Here is a 17,463-nt window from a genome sequence, read left to right as displayed (position 1 = left end):
GGTCACGCAACTCGGAATTCCAAGTCGGAAACTCGGGCATCTTTGTTTTACTCCGAGCTGAAGATCACCGACATCATGATTTGACATCGTTCTTTTCCGATTTCCCAGTTGTCTTGAAAGCACCAAGTGTAGAGCATTAAAAAGGGGGGGGCAGCATCTGGCAGAACGCCCAGAATATGTTATTTAAGTTAAAATAGAGACGGAGCCAGTCACATGTGGTATCCAATCCAATTATTAATGTGTATGTAGGTTTAGATGGCAGTATATAAGTCTCTATGTAAAGGAACGCCCTTTTTAGACCTCACTTTAGACCGGTACTTATGCATTTAAGTTTGACTGTGACCTCTTCAGCTTGCTGACAATAAAGAGTGATTCATTTAATATTGACTTTGAGTGTCATGTGAAAGAATTTCCACAACAATTGGCATCTTCCAGGCTGTATCACAACCGGCCGTGATTGGGAGTCCCATAGTGCGGAGCCGGGTTAGGGCTTGTCCGGGGTAGGCCGTCATTGTAAATAAGAATTAGTTCTTAAGACTTGCCTGGTTAAAAAAAATGTTTTAAAGTGATGATGGGCACCAATCAGAGAATGTTAGAGAACTATTCTTTGTAACTGACACATTGACTCTGTACCGGTACCCCCTGTATATAGCCCCTCTATTGTTATTTACTGCTGCTCTTTAATTATTTGTTTTTATTATCTTAATTTTTTAGGGATTTTCTTAAAACTGAATTGTTGGTTAAGGGCTTGTAAGTAAACATTTCACTGTAACCTGTTGTATTCGGCGCATGTGATTCTTTTTTTGTGTGTGTTGCTGTCCGGAGCAGGCACCTTTGAAAGGAGTGATTACTGGGGTGGAGTTAAGTCTTGAGGTGGAGCAACTGAAATGGAAGATTCGCTGTGTCCGTGACGCCCGCCGTTTGGTGCGACGCAGAACCTGTGGCGAACCTGGTTAAACCGATTGACACTGTCTGTCGTTATGAAGTAGAGTCTTTACCTGACAAAGTCATGTTAGGATATGTCAGTTATTATGTGACAGCTTTTGTGCTGAACCCACTAAGGTGTTTTAGATGTCAAGCTCATGGTCAGGTTGCAGCAGTCTGTAGGAGGGAGATTGTGAGATGTGAGAAGTGTGCAGGAGGGCATGGGACAAAGGAATTTGTAGTATCGGTGGATGTGTCAATTGTGGGGGTGCCCATGTTGCTGGGGATCAGAAGTGCCCGGTGTGAGGCAGGGTGAGAGTAGAACAGACAGTGTCCGATGCTGAGGCAGTGAAGAGAGTAGAGGATGATAGGACGAATTTGTGCTTCAGTAAGGTTGGCTTCTAAGCATTCATTGTCATGGTTATCAACTGTACTGCAGAAATGTTACATAAATCACAAGAGTTACAAGGTGTGTTGAACGAAAGACTCCCGTTCAAGGATAATTTGATGAAATGGTAGTATATACTGTAGGGTTAGTTGGTGGTGCATTTTTCACTTTCCCTCTATTTTTGTGTCACAAAATGTAATCTCATCGACCACACACTACCGCACAGTAGGTGGTGGCATGCACAAACAAAATGTTTGAATGCCATGATACCAGTAGGTGGCGGTAATATAACATTGGTTGCCAAACACCACTGAAGAAGACTACGCAAATCTGCTACACCCTTGCCTTGGTGGTCGTGCAGCTGTGATTTGTTGTGATGGGCCTATGTGAGGATGGTTGACTATTGGAGTTCAGCGATGCTTTGTTCATCGAGTTGAAACAGAGTGGGTGAGCATCTTTTACTCTTAGTTTTGGTCATTATCAGCAGCAATCAAAGATTGATCGTGTGCCTAACGTTAGCTAGCTAACCAACGCGTTAACGTTAGCTCGCTGCAGTATTTTTTTGTTTCTTGTTGCAGCAGTAAGTTATCTAGCAGTACTGCTAACTATGTAAACATGACATTATGGTAAAATCTTACCAGACAGTTTTGTTTTTTTACACTTCATCTTATGCATGTATTTTGGTAACGTTAGGTCACTAGCTAGCTAGTGATGAAATAGCTAGACTCAAAGTGTGTACTCTTAATTAGTAGTGTCCTACCGAAAGTTGCAGCCCACAGTAGTTTTCAGTAGCAACTGGTTTCTGGAGGCCTTCTTCGCATAAACAGGTGTTCGAAGCTTGGTAGATAGCTAATTACTGTAACACTAACCCTAGTAATTTAACCTTTCGTTTTCTATTTATTATTTCTCGCTGATATGGAAGATATTCCTTATGTTTCCAAACCGTACCGCAAGCGATGCGTGTTTACGTTTAGAAAACCGATGCCTTCATTAATAGGCGCTAGATATGTTATATATATGTTATATATATATATATATATATATATATATATATATATATATATGTTAACCTTTAACGAAAATACATGTGGCTTGTCATGCTTAACAGTCCAAGTTCATTTGCAGAATTTTGTGGAATGACATTAGTGCGTTTCGTTCGTGGTCATGTATCTTATCACACGCGCCAGCATATAGAGCCGACTTAGTCATTGCCTAAAAATAAACAATTATAAATTCAATCGCGTGTTTAACTGTTGTGATGGCCACGATTAAAACGAGTGTTTTTTTATTTATTTATTCATCTCAACTCGTAAAAAAAGCGCGCCTCCCATTTGCCATTCGAGTGCATAGGCTATAGTCAACGGTAAGGCAGGCTGTCACCCACCACTATGCAGTGTGAGCTTGAGGCTTTTTTTTTATTTTTTACTTTACTTCAAATAAAGTTTTATCCTGATTCAAAGTAGCCTTGCCAAAATCCATCCACAGAAACGTGGAGGCAATTATTTGAGAGACTTCCTCATGCCTTTAACCAGCATTTCTTTCCTGTTTTACTGGTTTTCATGTCAACTTTATTTCCTTGTCCAGAGGCTAAAAGCACAATCCTAGTCATATTAGCAACTAATCATAGTTGTTGCTATTAGATGCCTCCTCCTTCAAAATGTCTAACAGATTTTAATCTCTGACACATGGAACCGCTCAGGTTAGGTGCGCTGTTTAGAACGGCGTTTTCCCGCGAATTGCATTTTGGCAAATGTTTGAAAATGACGTTTTATTATTTATTATTTATTATTCTATTAGCTTGCATGCTCAACATGCTCATTTTGACTGTAAGATGATAGACTTGCTATTGTTGCATGTTTCCATTAAGCTCTTAATTTAAATTGGCCGTTCCTTGTATGCATACATAGTATTTGCTGGGTAAAAAATATTTGTTGACCGGTTAAGGTTACTGAGGGTTGGTTAGTCGGCAGCAAAATTGACCGAAATTTGCATCCCTAAATTAGGTGCTAAAGGTAGTTAGCATTTACCAAGTGTATATTTTCCCTCTGTGATTTCATTGCTGGTTTTATGGCTTCCTCTAATGACATCCCATCCCTTTTCCTCAGGAAGAGGCAAGAAGCCCATGACAACATGAGTCCTACAGCTGTGCCTGTGGTCCACTGCTGTTGTCACAGGAAAATCTGGTTACACTCAACAGATGCAGGGGGCTTCAAGCCTGCCACCTCTGTGCTCCTCCTGGCCATAGTGATCTGATCTTCACTAAGGCAATGGCGAGGAGAGGGCAGCGCCATGAATAGATACACCACTCTCAGGCAGCTCGGGGATGGCACCTACGGCTCAGTCATCCTCTGCCGCAGCCTGGAATCAGGGGAATTAGTCGCCATTAAGAAGTGAGTGTAGGGCACATTGTCATTGAAATATTATTATTATGAAAAAAAATATGTCTGATCTCTGTGTGCCTATCCAGTCCATCCTTGCAGGGATGGTAGCTAGTGTAGGCTACATATTATCCTCTGGTAGCTAAATTGAAGAGCTTTAGCCTACAAGTGGTTGTAGCTGCTAAGCCGTGTTGTAAAATGAGCTGCCGGTGCTTGTGGGATTTGCTAGGAATGGCATTAGCAGGTGGCCACTCCCACAGTATGTGTGGTTAAGCTGACAGATGTATTAGACAAATAAAAGTGCACAGATGACTGCCAGGCCCACCCATTTAGCTGATTAAAAAAAAGCATCTCTTGGTGGGTACGGTACCTTTTGGACGGCACCATAAAAGCCTCTGGATTCTATTTATAGCTTTGACAGGAAGTGTGTGGGTCAGCCGCAGACGAGCAGCATAAATCCAAGCTAATAAATCAATGGCTAGTATGACATTACTATCTGTTCCAGCTGGCGGATAGCTGTTGATATGTAGGTAGTGTTTAGGGTAAGCAGCAAATTTTCGACCATGGAGCAAAACATTTATTTTATTTAACAGAGCATTTTCTAAATTCCCACGAACCACCTGCAACTAGCCATGGAAGTTTAGAAGACAGAGGTGGCTTCCAAGTCGGGAATTGAGAAAGTAGCCTATTGCCAAGTAAAGGTTGGTTGTAAAAGCAACGCTACTGTACCTGTAGACTTTGTCATTGCGCTAACGCTAGTTAGGATTGGCTCGTGAAACTACCACTAACTTCATACCCATACATGCAGAGATATAAAAATGTTATCCACAAGTTCGTCTGACTCTGGGCAGGTAGAACATGCCAGAATCATGCAGTATCCCTTACTACCAACGTATCAGCGGCTATCTGCCAGCTGGAACAGATAGTAATGTTGGACTAGCCATTATTAGCTGTGTAAATCCATGATGTTGGTTGTTTCTCTTCTTGAGAGATTGAAATAGAGAAGGCCTACATGTTATGAACATGTTTGGTGATTTCAATCATATATTTTACGCACTACGTATTCATCTCTTATGACTCAAACTTCTTATATCAATTAAGAGTCCCAGTATGTTTTATAATCAAAAGGATCTATGATGTCTGTCCTTTTTATTAAAATTATAATAAAGCCCTTTGACGATGAAGCCCTTTATCTACTTCCCTGGAGTAAGATGAACTTGTGGGTACCAGTTTTACTTCCCAAGGAAGTTGCTAAGTAGCGTTAGCGCTATTGCTGGTAGATACCTTAGACTTCCAGTCATTGCTCTAATGCTAGTTAGCATAAATGGTATCCATTAGTTATTCTGACTCTGGGAAAGTAGATAAAGGGCTTCATTGCCAAAATATCCCTTTAAGTTAAGCTAATCGTGAATGTTTGCAAATTTGTTTCAGAATGAAGAGAAAGTTCTACTCATGGGAAGAATGCATGAATCTTCGTGAGGTCATAGTAAGTGCTCCTTTCCAGATATGATGCTTGTGGGTAAAATGCTCCACCTATTGATTCCAAAACATGGAAACATAATACATACAACCTACCACAGCTGTTTCACCTGTTAGTTTTTGTATGACTATTTAAATTCCACCGCCGCTTAGAACCACAGAAACCAGCACAAGTAATCTAGAAGGTGATTCTTCTGTGAACTGCCCTTGGATTTGAACTCTAGATCCTGTGCCAGACATTCATTCCTTACTTTAGAGCTTGGTACCAAAGAAGCATAGCAGCATATTAGAATAATCCAGCCCCTGAGCGATCTTAGTTGGAATATCAGCTGTAAATAGTATGTGCCACCACCAAGACCCATAATGACTTTCACTTCTACTAAGAAAATATGGCATGCTGAAAGTTGCCTCCATACTGTCCAGTGCATGGGAAAACTGAATCCTGCTTCACCTGTTTACTGTGACTTATTTATTATGGATCCCCATTAGCTTCTGCCAAGGCAGCAGCTACTCTTCCTGGGGTCCAGCAAAATGAACGCAGTTTATACCATTTTAAAACATTACAATACATTCACAGATTTCACAACCCACTTTGTGTCCTCAGGCCCCTACTCTACCACATATCTACAGTACTAAATCCATGTGTATGTTATTGTGTGTGTGCATGTGGCTGTGCTGATGTTTGTGTTGCTTCACAGTCCCTGCTGTTCCATGAGGTGTGTTTAATTTAAAAAAATCTGTTTTTAAATCTAATTTTACTGCTTGCATCAGTTACTTGATGTGGAATAGAGTTCCATGTAGTCATGGCTCTATGTAGTACTGTGCGCCTCCCATAGTCTGTTCTGGACTGTGAAGAGACCTCTTGTGGGGTATGCATGGGTGTCTGAGCTGTGTGCCAGTAGTTCAGACAGACAGCAATTTTCCTAAGTCGTTTTTTTGTGGCTCCTGACCACACGACTGAACAGTAGTCAAGGTGTGACAAAAAGGGCCTGTAGGACCTGCCTTGTTGATAGTGTTAAGGCAGAGCAGCACTTTATTATCTCCCCATCTTAGCTACAGTTGTATCAATATGTTTTGACCATGACAGTTTACAATCCAGGGTTTCTCCAAGCAGTTTAGTCATCTCAATTTCCACATTCTTAATTACACAATTTAGTTTAGGGTTTAGTGAATGATTTGTCCCAAATAAAATGTTTTTCTGTTTAGAAATATTTAGGGCTAACTTATTCCTTACCACCCACTCTGAAACTAACTGCAGCTCTTTGTTAAGTGTTGCCCTCATTTCAGTTGCTGTAGTAACTGACGTGTATGGTGTTGTCATCCCCATACATAGACACTGGCTTTGCCAAAGTCAGCGGCATGTCATTAGTAAAGATTGAAAAAAGCAAGGTGCCTAAACAGCTACCCTGGGGTTTTCCTGATTCTACCTGGATTATATTTGAGAGACTTCCATTAAAGAACACCCTCTGTGTTCTGTTAGACAAGTAACTGTTTATCCACATTATAGCTGGGCGTGTAAAGCCATAACACAAGTTTTTCCAGCAGTAGACTATGATCGATAACGTCAAAAGGTGCACTGAAGTCTAACAAGATGGCCCACGCAATCTTTTTTTCATCAATTTCTCTCAGCCAATCATCAGTCATTTGTGTAAGTGCTGTGCTTGTTCAGTGTCCTTCCCTATAAGCTTGCTGAAAGTCTGTTGTCAATTTGTTTACTGTGAAATAGCATTGTATCTGGTCAAACAACACTGTTTTTTTCCCCCAGAAGTTTACTAACGGTTGGCAACAGGCTGCTTGGTTGGCTATTTGAGCCAGTAAAGGGGGATTTACTATTCTTGGGTAGTGGAATGACTTTAGCTTCCCTCCAGGCCTGAGGGCACACACTTTCTAGTAGGCTTAAATGAAGATGTGGCAATATCGTGTGCTATTATCCTCAGTAATTTTCCATCCAGATTGTCAAACCCCAGTGGCTTGTCATTTTTGAGCTGCCCTAGTTTCCTTAAAACATTAAAAAGCATAAACAATCTCTAATTGCTGCACTTTTAGAAATACCAGTTGTCTCCCACACTGTACCCAAGATGATATATAGGTTATTATATATTTTTAATCTGACCTTTTATTTATCCAGGTGAGTCGATAAAGAACTAATTCTTATTATTTACGATGACATCCTGGCCAATGGCCACTGAGAAGTGCTTTGATTGTCAAAACATGTTTTGATTTTGAACAAAAATGTTTTGTTGTATGGCAGGTTTGTGTGAGGCCTTGAATGACGTTTTATGTATCAAAGTCTTACATGGAGTGTTGCAGAGCTGTTTTTGATGATATACAGATTGAGGTGATTTCTTTATGCCTGTTCTTGATTGCTGAGGTGCCATCTAATTTGTTCCTTCTTTCAGTCCTTGAAGAAACTCAACCATGCGAATGTGGTCAAACTAAAGGAGGTTGTACGGGAAAATGACCATTTGTACTTTGTGTTTGAATACATGAAAGAGAACTTGTATCAACTAATGAAAGACAGGTAACTTTTTATTTATTTTTTATTCACACAGCCTAAATATAGGCTATTTGAAATGGGTTCAATGCTTTGGGGATACATTTTCTCAGTATGTCAGGTCAAAATCATGGTTCATGTATTGTTATTTGTATCATGTTACAGGTCTCGGCTGTTCCCTGAATCTGCTGTGCGAAATATTATGTTCCAGATACTGCAGGGATTAGCATTTATTCATAAGCATGGTATGATTATCAGAATAATACACTAGCATGGAGATGTTTTTTAGTTGCACATTTTCTATAAATGAGGTACACTTGTTACTTTGTATGCTCGCTGTATGATTTTCCCCTCAGGATTTTTTCACAGGGATATGAAACCTGAGAACCTTCTGTGCATGGGACCAGAGCTGGTGAAAATAGCTGACTTTGGGCTTGCCCGTGAGATAAGATCTCGGCCGCCGTACACGGACTATGTTTCAACAAGATGGTTAGTTTTGTTATCTTCATATGATGTGTCTATGACACCGTTTTGTGATTGATCAAGTTCTGTTTTACTGATCAATCTGAATTTATTGGTCTCCTTTTCTGTCAGCTTGTGACAAAATTATTCCTCTTGTATTTTCTCATGTGGAGCATCAACCAGCCTATAAAGCCTTTCTCCCTTCCTTGTGTTGAGACCTTAGACTGCTGCTCTATGTACAGTAATTGAACACTGTTCACTTTAATATTTACGTAATGTCTATTCTAAAAACTGTTTCTGTGGTTAGACAAAGATAAGATTAGCATTCCTGCAGAATTATACTGTTTGAATTTAATTTAAACCAATTGATTACTCACTTTATGTACAGTGCATTCGGAAAGTATTCAGACCCCTTGACATTTTTCACATTTTGTTACGGTACAGCCTTATTCTAAAATCTATTAAATAGATTTTTTCCCCTCCATTAACCTACACACAATACCCACGGTGGCCTCCATCATTCTTAAATGGAAGAAGTTTAGACCCGACCAAGACTCTTCCTAGAGCTGAGTAACAGAGTTCCTCTGTGGAGATGGGAGAACTTTCTAGAAGGACAACAATCTCTGCAGCCTTCCATCAATCAGGCCTTTATGGCAGTGGCCAGATGGAAGCCACTCCTCAAACAAGATTCTCTGGTCTGATGAAACCATGATTGAACGCTTTGGGCGACCGAGGCCAAGTGTCACGTCTGGTGGAAACCCGGCACCATCCCTACGGTGAAACATAGTGGTGGCAGCATGCTGTGGGGATATTATCCAGCGGTAGTGACTGGGAGACTAGTTAGGATCGAGGGAAAGATGAACGGAGCAAAGTACAGAGATCCTTGATGAAAACCTGCTCCGGAGTTCTCAGGACCTCATACTGGGGCGAAGGTTCACCTTCCAACAGGACAACGACCCTAAGCACACAGCCAAGGCAACGCCTGAGTGGCCTCGGGACAGGTTTCTAAATGTCCTTGAGTAGCCCAGCCAGAGTCCGGATTTGAAACCAATTGAACATCTCTGGAGAGACCTGGCAGAGCTTGAGAGGATCTGCTGAGAAGAATGGGAGAAACTCCCCAAATACAGTTGTGCCAAGCTTGTAGCATCATACCCAAGAAGACTTGAGGCTGTAATCGCTGCCAAAGGTGCTTCAGCAAAGTACTGAGGAAAGGATCTGAATTCTTATGTAAATGTGATATTTCCTTTTTTTTAATGAATTTGTGTGAATTTCTAATGACCTGTTTTTGCTTTGTCATTTTGGGGTATTGTGTGTAGATTGAAACAAGGCTGTAACGTAACAATGTGGAAAAAGTAAAGGTTTTTCTATACATCCCAAGTATATCTCGGACTCTGACATTGCTAGTTCTGATATTTGTTTCTTCTTTTTGGGGGGGGAGGGGGGAATTATTTGTGTATTACTATGGTTCTGTTAGACATTTACTGCACTGCTGGAGTTAGGAACAAAGGCATTCCCCTTTACCTGCTTTAACATCTGCTAATCTGTGTATGTGACAAACTTTGATTTGATCTCCAGGTACAGAGCTCCAGAGGTGCTGCTGAGGTCCACCACCTACAGCTCTCCTATAGACCAGTGGGCTGTTGGCTGCATTATGGCAGAGCTTTACACCCTCAGGCCTCTGTTCCCAGGCTCCAGTGAAGTGGACACCATCTTCAAAATTTGCCAAGTCTTGGGAACTCCAAAGAAGGTAGCCTTGTTCTCTGGGGCTGTTAGATCAAGTATATCAACCTGACTATAAGCTATACTGTCCTCACCTCTTCATGTAGAATGTCTCATGGTGTTGTTAAATGCATAAATCAAACCTCACTGAAGATGTGATTGGTCTTGTGTGACTTGCTTTTGTAATTAATAATTTAATTTGTCACAACATTTTTAAAATGTTCTGTTTTATTTCTGAATGGTGAAATTTAAGCATTTCAATAATAGGTTTTAATCCACTTCCCCTAGAATGACTGGCCAGAGGGCTTCCAGTTGTCGTTAGCCATGAATTTCCGCTGGCCTCAATGTGTCCCCAGTAATCTAAGGAGTCTGATCCCCAGCGCAAGTACAGAGGCCATCCACCTCATGAGAGACCTACTCCAGTGGGACCCTAAGAAGAGGCCAGCCTCTGCACAGGTAGCTAGCCCTGGCTGGGGCATATCTCTGTTATAAACTGTACTAAAATAAATGTTGAGAATGTATCCATATGAACATCTGTAGAATAGTTATTTTAACACCTACCAATAGACTGGTGAATACTGAAATAATTAATAGATCTACAGCTATGTTAGCTTGTGCATAGCTAAACAATTGTAGATATTTTCTAACATTTAATGGTATGTTGGCTGATTAATATATCCTGCTTAGGGCTCAATGGAAACTAATCAATCATTTTATTGTCCATTTGCAGGCCCTCAGGTACTCGTACTTCTACGTGGGTCAGGCGTTGGGCACTCCTCAGCAGATCTTGGAGCAGGGCAGGCCTCAGCCTGGTCCTCTACCTCCACAACCATCACAGCAGCAACAACCACTGCTGCTCAAACCAGTGCCCCCTCCCCAGTCAGTGACCCCAAATCCACATTTCACCTCGTCCAGGGCCCTGCAACAGATTGAGCGAGCCCCCACCCTGGTTCCATTATACCAGAGGCACACAGAGCTGCTGCGAGAGCAGCCCAACCACATTGTGAAGCAGGAGGAGACTGCGAGAGTCCCACTGACCCGTTTACCTTACATTGTTGATAAGAGCTTGCCGAGCCAGGTGAGTTTGCGGTCATCAACCAGGGATAGCTGAGCACAAATGCTTGTCATCAGTGTAGTCATGTCATTAGATTTTAGAATACCTTGTTAAATTCCTCCACAATTCAATGGCTAGGCATGCAAAGTTGATGAAATGTAATTGAACCATTTTTCTTATTTGTTAATACACTATTTCTTTTTTCCAGTTGACCCAGGAGGCTGACAATGCCAACTTCTTAAGCTATCAGGTGAAACCTAAGGGTGGAGGACGCCGGCGATGGGGCCATGGCTCAGGCCTTTTAAAGGGTGATGGCTGGGATGACTTTGAGGACACAGAGTTGACCTCTCTAAGTGTTCTCTGCAAAACAAACTTTCCTACTGAAAAACGAAGAGAGGAGACTTTGAGCAGGTGAGACATTCCCCATGTGTTATCAGTTTGATATTTTCAGATAAAGGCTTTATTATGTATTTCTGCTTTGTCTTTCAGGTATGGAAATGTTTTGGATGTCAGCAACCCCAAAGTTAAGGGGCAGGTGTCGACAGGTGACAATGCACCTTTGAATCTGAACAAGGCCATGTCCTACCAGGAGCCTTTGAGGACAGCCTCTGCCAAACAGCATTACTTGAAGCAGTCAAGATATCTACCAGGTAGAAAATACAAAAACATGACCACCTTTACAAATTCATATTTTCAGTAAAGAATGTCTAGTTACTGCTTATGTATATCATAAAATGGGGTCACTCATTATTTGGCATTGAGCCTTTTTTATCAGTAAACTTTGAACTTGCTTTATGTGCCATTTGTCTACCAAGGAAGGATTTGTTAATGTTGATGAGTCATAATGATGTAGTCTTGTTGAGCCACAAGCGGCAACTTGTTGTGAATTAAGTTACATTGCAAACTTTCTCAACTTCTACTTCCTAATATCTCGTATCTCACCTGCAGGTTTAAGTACCAAAAATAATATGGCAATAAATTCCAACAAAGACTACAGTGAAAGCAACCTCTGGGGCAGCAGCAGTATTCCTGTAGGAGGGACATTTCCTAGCAGAAACACTCATGGTAACGTTTTGGGTTGGGACCAACGTCCTGTCACCTTACTAAACAGGGCTGTGGTATAAGCTAGGGTGATTTCTGTCTGTGTTTACAGCAAAAATGTAACTTAAATGTCCTTTTATCTTTGATGGCCCAATCGCAGGTTCAAATACACTTCCAAGTGGATATGTACCATCCCATCTCAAAAAAGAGGTTGACTCTGCCAGTCAAAGAGTGCAACTTGGACCTATAGGGGACTCGGCAGCATCAAGTGAGTGATCTTTGTAGTCTCAATGCACAGTTGTCAACCCAGGCTTAGTGCTGTGTAATAATGTGGCTTGTCCCTGCTGTCACAGATTATGCAACCTGGAGGTCGTCAAGCAGAAGTCAGGTGGGTGCCTCCTATGTGCCGTCACCCACCAAGACTACATCTGGCCTACGATCTCGCCCCCCAGTACAGGCCATCCATGGGCGCACAGACTGGTCTGCCAAATATGGACACCGCTAGTGGCCTCTTTGGGGCATTTGTGTTATGGCCTGGTACAGATGTCTGTATTCCTGATATTCTCTTTTCCCTATAAAAGGAAAACATCAGTTTTTCATATCAAAGTATGTATGTGTTATACAGCAATAACCTTGGTTTTGTATTATTCTGTGTATATATTGTTCAATGTACAACATTTTCAATGTATGTGAATTAATGGCTAATTGCACTCAGCAAAAAGTTGGTGTTATCACATGCAATAGATTTATTTTTACATTTTGTTCGGTGACAAATTCCCTACCAGGTTTGTTTATTGCATCACTTTCTCACCCCCTTTGTTGCCTTTGTAGAATGTTTATTCCATAGATTTTGTAAAACGCCTCCATGATGTTTAAATGACCTATCCAGTCTTTATGCATTTTATATTGCAAATATCACTGTGATATTTTGGCTGAACCCTGTTTTTATGCTGCCGATTTTGTCTGGTTTTTGTCTTAATATATTTATCTTGGTGGCTTTCTTTCATGAAACATTCTGTAATGCAATACAGAAAAACACTTGTATTTGATGCATTCTTTTAGATTTTATTCATTGTTCAAGTTTTTTTTAAACAACTGTTCTTATTTCAAGCAGAATTGCTAACACTTAGTATTAATATTATCTTTGTATTGAATTACATGGCTCTTTTTTTTTTTTATTGAGAGAGCGAGAGGCCATACTGTTGACTTGGTTTATCTGCTGGGCCAAATTGTACAAACATAACTGCTAGTTACCAAATGCCATTGCAAAAAATGTTTTATGTGGTATTGTAATGACACATTCTTTTCTTGATAACTGTTTTTGGACAAGCTGTAAGGTCATGTCTTTGACATCAATTCTGTTTTGGTTTTATATTCAATAAACTCATTGGTGGATAGACTCTCTGATTTTGTTAATTGCTTTAATTTGATAAAGCATCGTCCAGAAACATCTCTTTCCCATAAAATATGTTTGAATTTTCAAACTAGTTTAATTTGGAAGGCAGAATTTTTAAAAAATTAAATATTTAAAAAAATTACTTATGCATTTAAAACAGAACCCTACTAATTACTCCATGTGCAAAATCTAGCCTATGCTCACTTGTTCTCACATTCAATAAGATTTAGTTAGCCCATTGCTTTAAATATTGAGAAAGACCCATATGAATTGTAGTTACGTTTTGAAATGTTAATATTTAAAAATGGCGTGTTATGACATCTCTTGAGGAAATGTAGGTGCGAAATGGTCAGAGAAAATGTGATTTAATGTTTATTCACAATGTATGTGTTATCTTACCCATGATGCTACGCTGACATGCACATCTCCAGTCCTCCCATTGGGTTGCCACAGTAATAAACCTGCCAATTTCTACAATTGTTCTTAAAACACACTACCAACCTTGACCAAAAAAAAACATTTTTAAATGTTTACGATATTTTGACTTCTAAACACAAATATTCATCCTTAGTTAATTTTCTCAATCTAACGGCACAACCTAGATTTGAGTCAACGTCTTAAGTACTTGAACGTGTTATTACTCCGACCTTGTGTTATTACTCGTCAATCGAATCTGTTATCAGGATAAATATAACACTGAGTCACCGATTGTGTACTATATGTACTTTTTATTAGCTAAGCAATAAGTGGTAAATGCAAATTTTGTATATACGGGTTTGCTGTAACCACGCAGGGTAGAACAGAGAACTGACTTGTTCCTGACCCAAGTTATTATAATATACTCTGACAGAAGTAGTTCCTGCTTCCAAGCTGGCCTGTCACAGAGTAGAGACTGGGCGTGGTTTAAACTCACCCAGCCTATCGTTGATTGTTGGCGCACGAGCTAGTCCCAGCCCCCTAGGCGCTTCAGGCATCGTGTAGAATATCTGTGCGCTCATACTCTCGATACAGTTATCACACACCTGGCTCCTGTTATCTAACAAAAGACCGTTTGTTACCTACACTACGTTCTGTTTGTGTCCCCCGCAACTCATTGCACCGTTCCTGTTTTTTATATTATTCTGTATTTTTCCATCACGAGAAAGGCCCATGGCCCTGAAACTGTTAACAATGTCTCAAGTCAGCTATGTTGCATAACACATACATCCACACAAGCCAACAGCAGATAATATTCAATCACATATGATATGGTAATGGGCTATAGTGCATAACACAGAACCTCACACTTGTGAAAGTGAAAAACTGACAAGATTTCCTTTTCATCAAAAACAACTTTACACCGAAGGAGTGTCTTTGAGTTGACTGCCTGCACATGCGCAGTTCGGCGCGAGATGACAGACCTAATTAATTGTTTCTACGAATGAGTTTAGCTAGCCAACATTACCATGACATCGGACTTGTTTGAGTGGTAAGGTTGAAGCAACTGACTGAAGAGGAAAGTCAAGGAGTGAAGTCGGGAGATGGTTTTCTTTCTAATGTCAAAATAAATTATCCAACCCCCATATCACCCATAAAAGGATTCATTAATCCAAGGTTTATGCAAATATGTTCATTCAATAGAGAATTTGCTCAGAAAAACATAGTTCAAGCCCCATGTATCTACCATATACAGTGGGGCAAAAAAGTATTTAGTCAGCTACCAATTGTGCAAGTTCTCCTACTTAAAAATATGTAATTTTCATCATAGGTACACTTCAACTATGACAGACAAAATGAGGAAAAAAATCCAGAAAATCACATTGTAGGATTTTTTATGAATTTATTTGCAAATTATGGTGGAAAATAAGTATTTGGTCAATAACAAACATTTATCTCAATACTTTGTTATATACCCTTTGTTGGCAATGACAGAGGTCAAAAATGTTTTTGCTAAAATAGGGCTATGACCTCAATTCAAAACCAATTAGGCTAGTTGATATCGTAGCCATCCACCATTACTGTGGTGGACCACCCATACGTAGAATGTATGCACACATGACTGTAAGTCGCTTTGGATAAAAGCGTCTGCTAAATGGCATATATATATATATATACTGTGTAGATATGCCTATTTCTCACATCAAACACAGACACAAGGGCTTCTTTGTTGGAGGTAAAAAGAAGAGGTAGCCTACATCCCTAGTGGCGCATTCAAAACAACTCGGAAGTCGGCAATCTCTGACTTCCAACTTCAGTGCGTTCAAGACAACTGGGAACTCTGAAAAAAATGGTCTGATTGATTTGTTTGGTTTTAAACGGTCATCCAACTCGGAATTCCAATCAGAAACTCTGGCATCCCAAAGTCAGCTAATTTCCACTCCATTCATATGCAAATAAGTTTTATTCATACACTGGCTTGTCTGGCTGGCATATTTTCATTTTAAACAGGCCTTCCCTTATCTACACTGAAATATTATTAGTCCTCTATTATGATTTAAAAAATAATCATAGCTCATTCGTACACCCTTGTGGTTGAATATATATTTATTGTATGTCTTATGATACAATGAATAATGTTGAACTAACAAACACCATCAAGGGATACGTTACAATTTACAATAATGAAAACCAATCTGGCAATATTTCAGATTTAAATACATAAACATCTTTTTTTTTTGGTACATGTGTCAATTTACTTTCAGATATTTTTGTACACTCACCTGGTGATCATAGACTGAAATACTGAATTCTAATTCACCGCGATATGCAACTGTTCAGGGAAGTCAGGAACCAATACACGCAGTCAGTCAGGAAAGCTAAGGCCAGATTTTTCAAGCAGAAATTGGCATCCTGTAGCTCTAACTCCAAAAAGTTCTGGGACACTGTAAAGTCCATGGAGAACAAGAGCACCCCCTCCCAGCTGCCCACTGCACTGAGGCTAGGGAACACGGTCACCACCGATAAATCCATGATAATCGAAAACTTCAACAAGCATTTCTCAACGGCTGGCCATGCCTTCCTCCTGGCTACTCCAACCTCGCCCCCCGCAGTTACTCGCCCAAGCCTCCCCAGCTTCTCCTTTACCCAAATCCAGATAGCAGATGTTCTGAAAGAGCTGCAAAACCTGGACCCTTACAAATCAGCGGTGCTTGACAATCTGGACACTCTATTTCTGAAACTATCCGCCGCCATTGTCGCAACCCCTATTACCAGCCTGTTCAACCTCTCTTTCATATCATCTGAGATCCCCAAGGATTGGAAAGCTGCCGCAGTATCCCCCTCTTCAAAGGGGGAGACACCCTGGACCCAAACTGTTACAGACCTATATCCATCCTGCCCTGCCTATCTAAGGTCTTCGAAAGCCAAGTCAACAAACAGATCACTGACCATCTCGAATCCCACCGTACCTTCTCCACTGTGCAATCTGGTTTCCGAGCCGGTCACGGGTGCACCTCAGCCACGCTCAAGGTACTAAACGATATCATAACCTCCATCGATAAAAGACAGTACTGTGCAGCCGTCTTCATCGACCTGGCCAAGGCTTTCGACTCTGTCAATCACCATATTCTTATCGGCAGACTCAGTAGCCTCGGTTTTTCTAATGACTGCCTTGCCTGGTTCACCAACTACTTTGCAGACAGTGTTCAGTGTGTCAAATCGGAGGGCATGTTGTCCGGTCCTCTGGCAGTCTCTATGGGGGTGCAACAGGGTTAAATTCTCAGGCGACTCTTTTCTCTGTATATATCAATGATGTTGCTCTTGCTGCGGGCGATTCCCTGATCCACCTCTACGCAGACGACACCATTCTGTATACTTCTGGCCCTTCCTTGGACACTGTGCTATCTAACCTCGAAACGAGCTTCAATGCCATACAACACTCCTTCCGTGGCCTCCAACTGCTCTTAAACGCTAGTAAAACCAAATGCATGCTTTTCAACCATTCGCTGCCTGCACCCACACGCCTGACTAGCATCACCACCCTGGATGGTTCCGACCTAGAATATGTGGATATCTATAAGTACCTCGGTGTCTGGCTAGACTGTAAACTGTCCTTCCAGACTCATATCAAATATCTCCAATCTAAAATCAAATCTAGAGTCGGCTTTCTATTCCGCAACAAAGCCTCCTACACTCACGCCGCCAAACTTA

General features: G+C 40.8%; 1 protein-coding gene across 2 annotated transcripts; it reads left to right on the top strand.

Moving 5' to 3' along the window:
- The first annotated feature begins 714 nt into the window (after window positions 1–714).
- LOC118398323 (serine/threonine-protein kinase ICK-like) lies at window positions 715–13,343 on the top strand. 2 transcript variants are annotated; one of them, XM_035793559.2, is made up of 14 exons: window positions 715–1,755; window positions 3,418–3,702; window positions 5,122–5,176; window positions 7,569–7,690; window positions 7,829–7,908; window positions 8,020–8,152; window positions 9,701–9,872; window positions 10,133–10,300; window positions 10,575–10,922; window positions 11,107–11,309; window positions 11,388–11,548; window positions 11,847–11,963; window positions 12,100–12,207; window positions 12,293–13,343. In XM_035793559.2, the coding sequence occupies exons 2-14, from the start codon at window positions 3,602–3,604 to the stop codon at window positions 12,442–12,444; spliced, it is 1,920 nt and encodes a 639-aa protein (XP_035649452.1). In that variant the 5' UTR covers window positions 715–1,755; window positions 3,418–3,601; the 3' UTR covers window positions 12,445–13,343. The 2 variants fall into 2 exon arrangements, with proteins under 2 accessions (XP_035649452.1, XP_035649443.1); XM_035793550.2 differs by having other exon boundaries at window positions 715–1,759.
- The last annotated feature ends 4,120 nt before the right edge of the window (window positions 13,344–17,463 follow it).

This window comes from Oncorhynchus keta, chromosome 2 (genome assembly GCF_023373465.1).
Source record: "Oncorhynchus keta strain PuntledgeMale-10-30-2019 chromosome 2, Oket_V2, whole genome shotgun sequence".
Classification (NCBI taxonomy): Eukaryota; Metazoa; Chordata; class Actinopteri; order Salmoniformes; family Salmonidae; genus Oncorhynchus; species Oncorhynchus keta.
The sequence above is the reverse complement of the archived record's forward strand: the minus strand, read 5'-3'. Positions and strand labels throughout refer to the sequence as shown.

What these genes read in the sequence shown, in the direction of transcription:
- LOC118398323 (XM_035793559.2), top strand. Translation starts at nt 3,602, where the DNA reads ATGAATAGATACACCACTCTCAGGCAGCTCGGGGATGGCACCTACGGC. An exon ending in GAATTAGTCGCCATTAAGAA is followed by an intron (nt 3,703 to 5,121) that starts GTGAGTGTAGGG and finishes AATTTGTTTCAG; the next exon opens with AATGAAGAGAAAGTTCTACT. An exon ending in TGAATCTTCGTGAGGTCATA is followed by an intron (nt 5,177 to 7,568) that starts GTAAGTGCTCCT and finishes TCCTTCTTTCAG; the next exon opens with TCCTTGAAGAAACTCAACCA.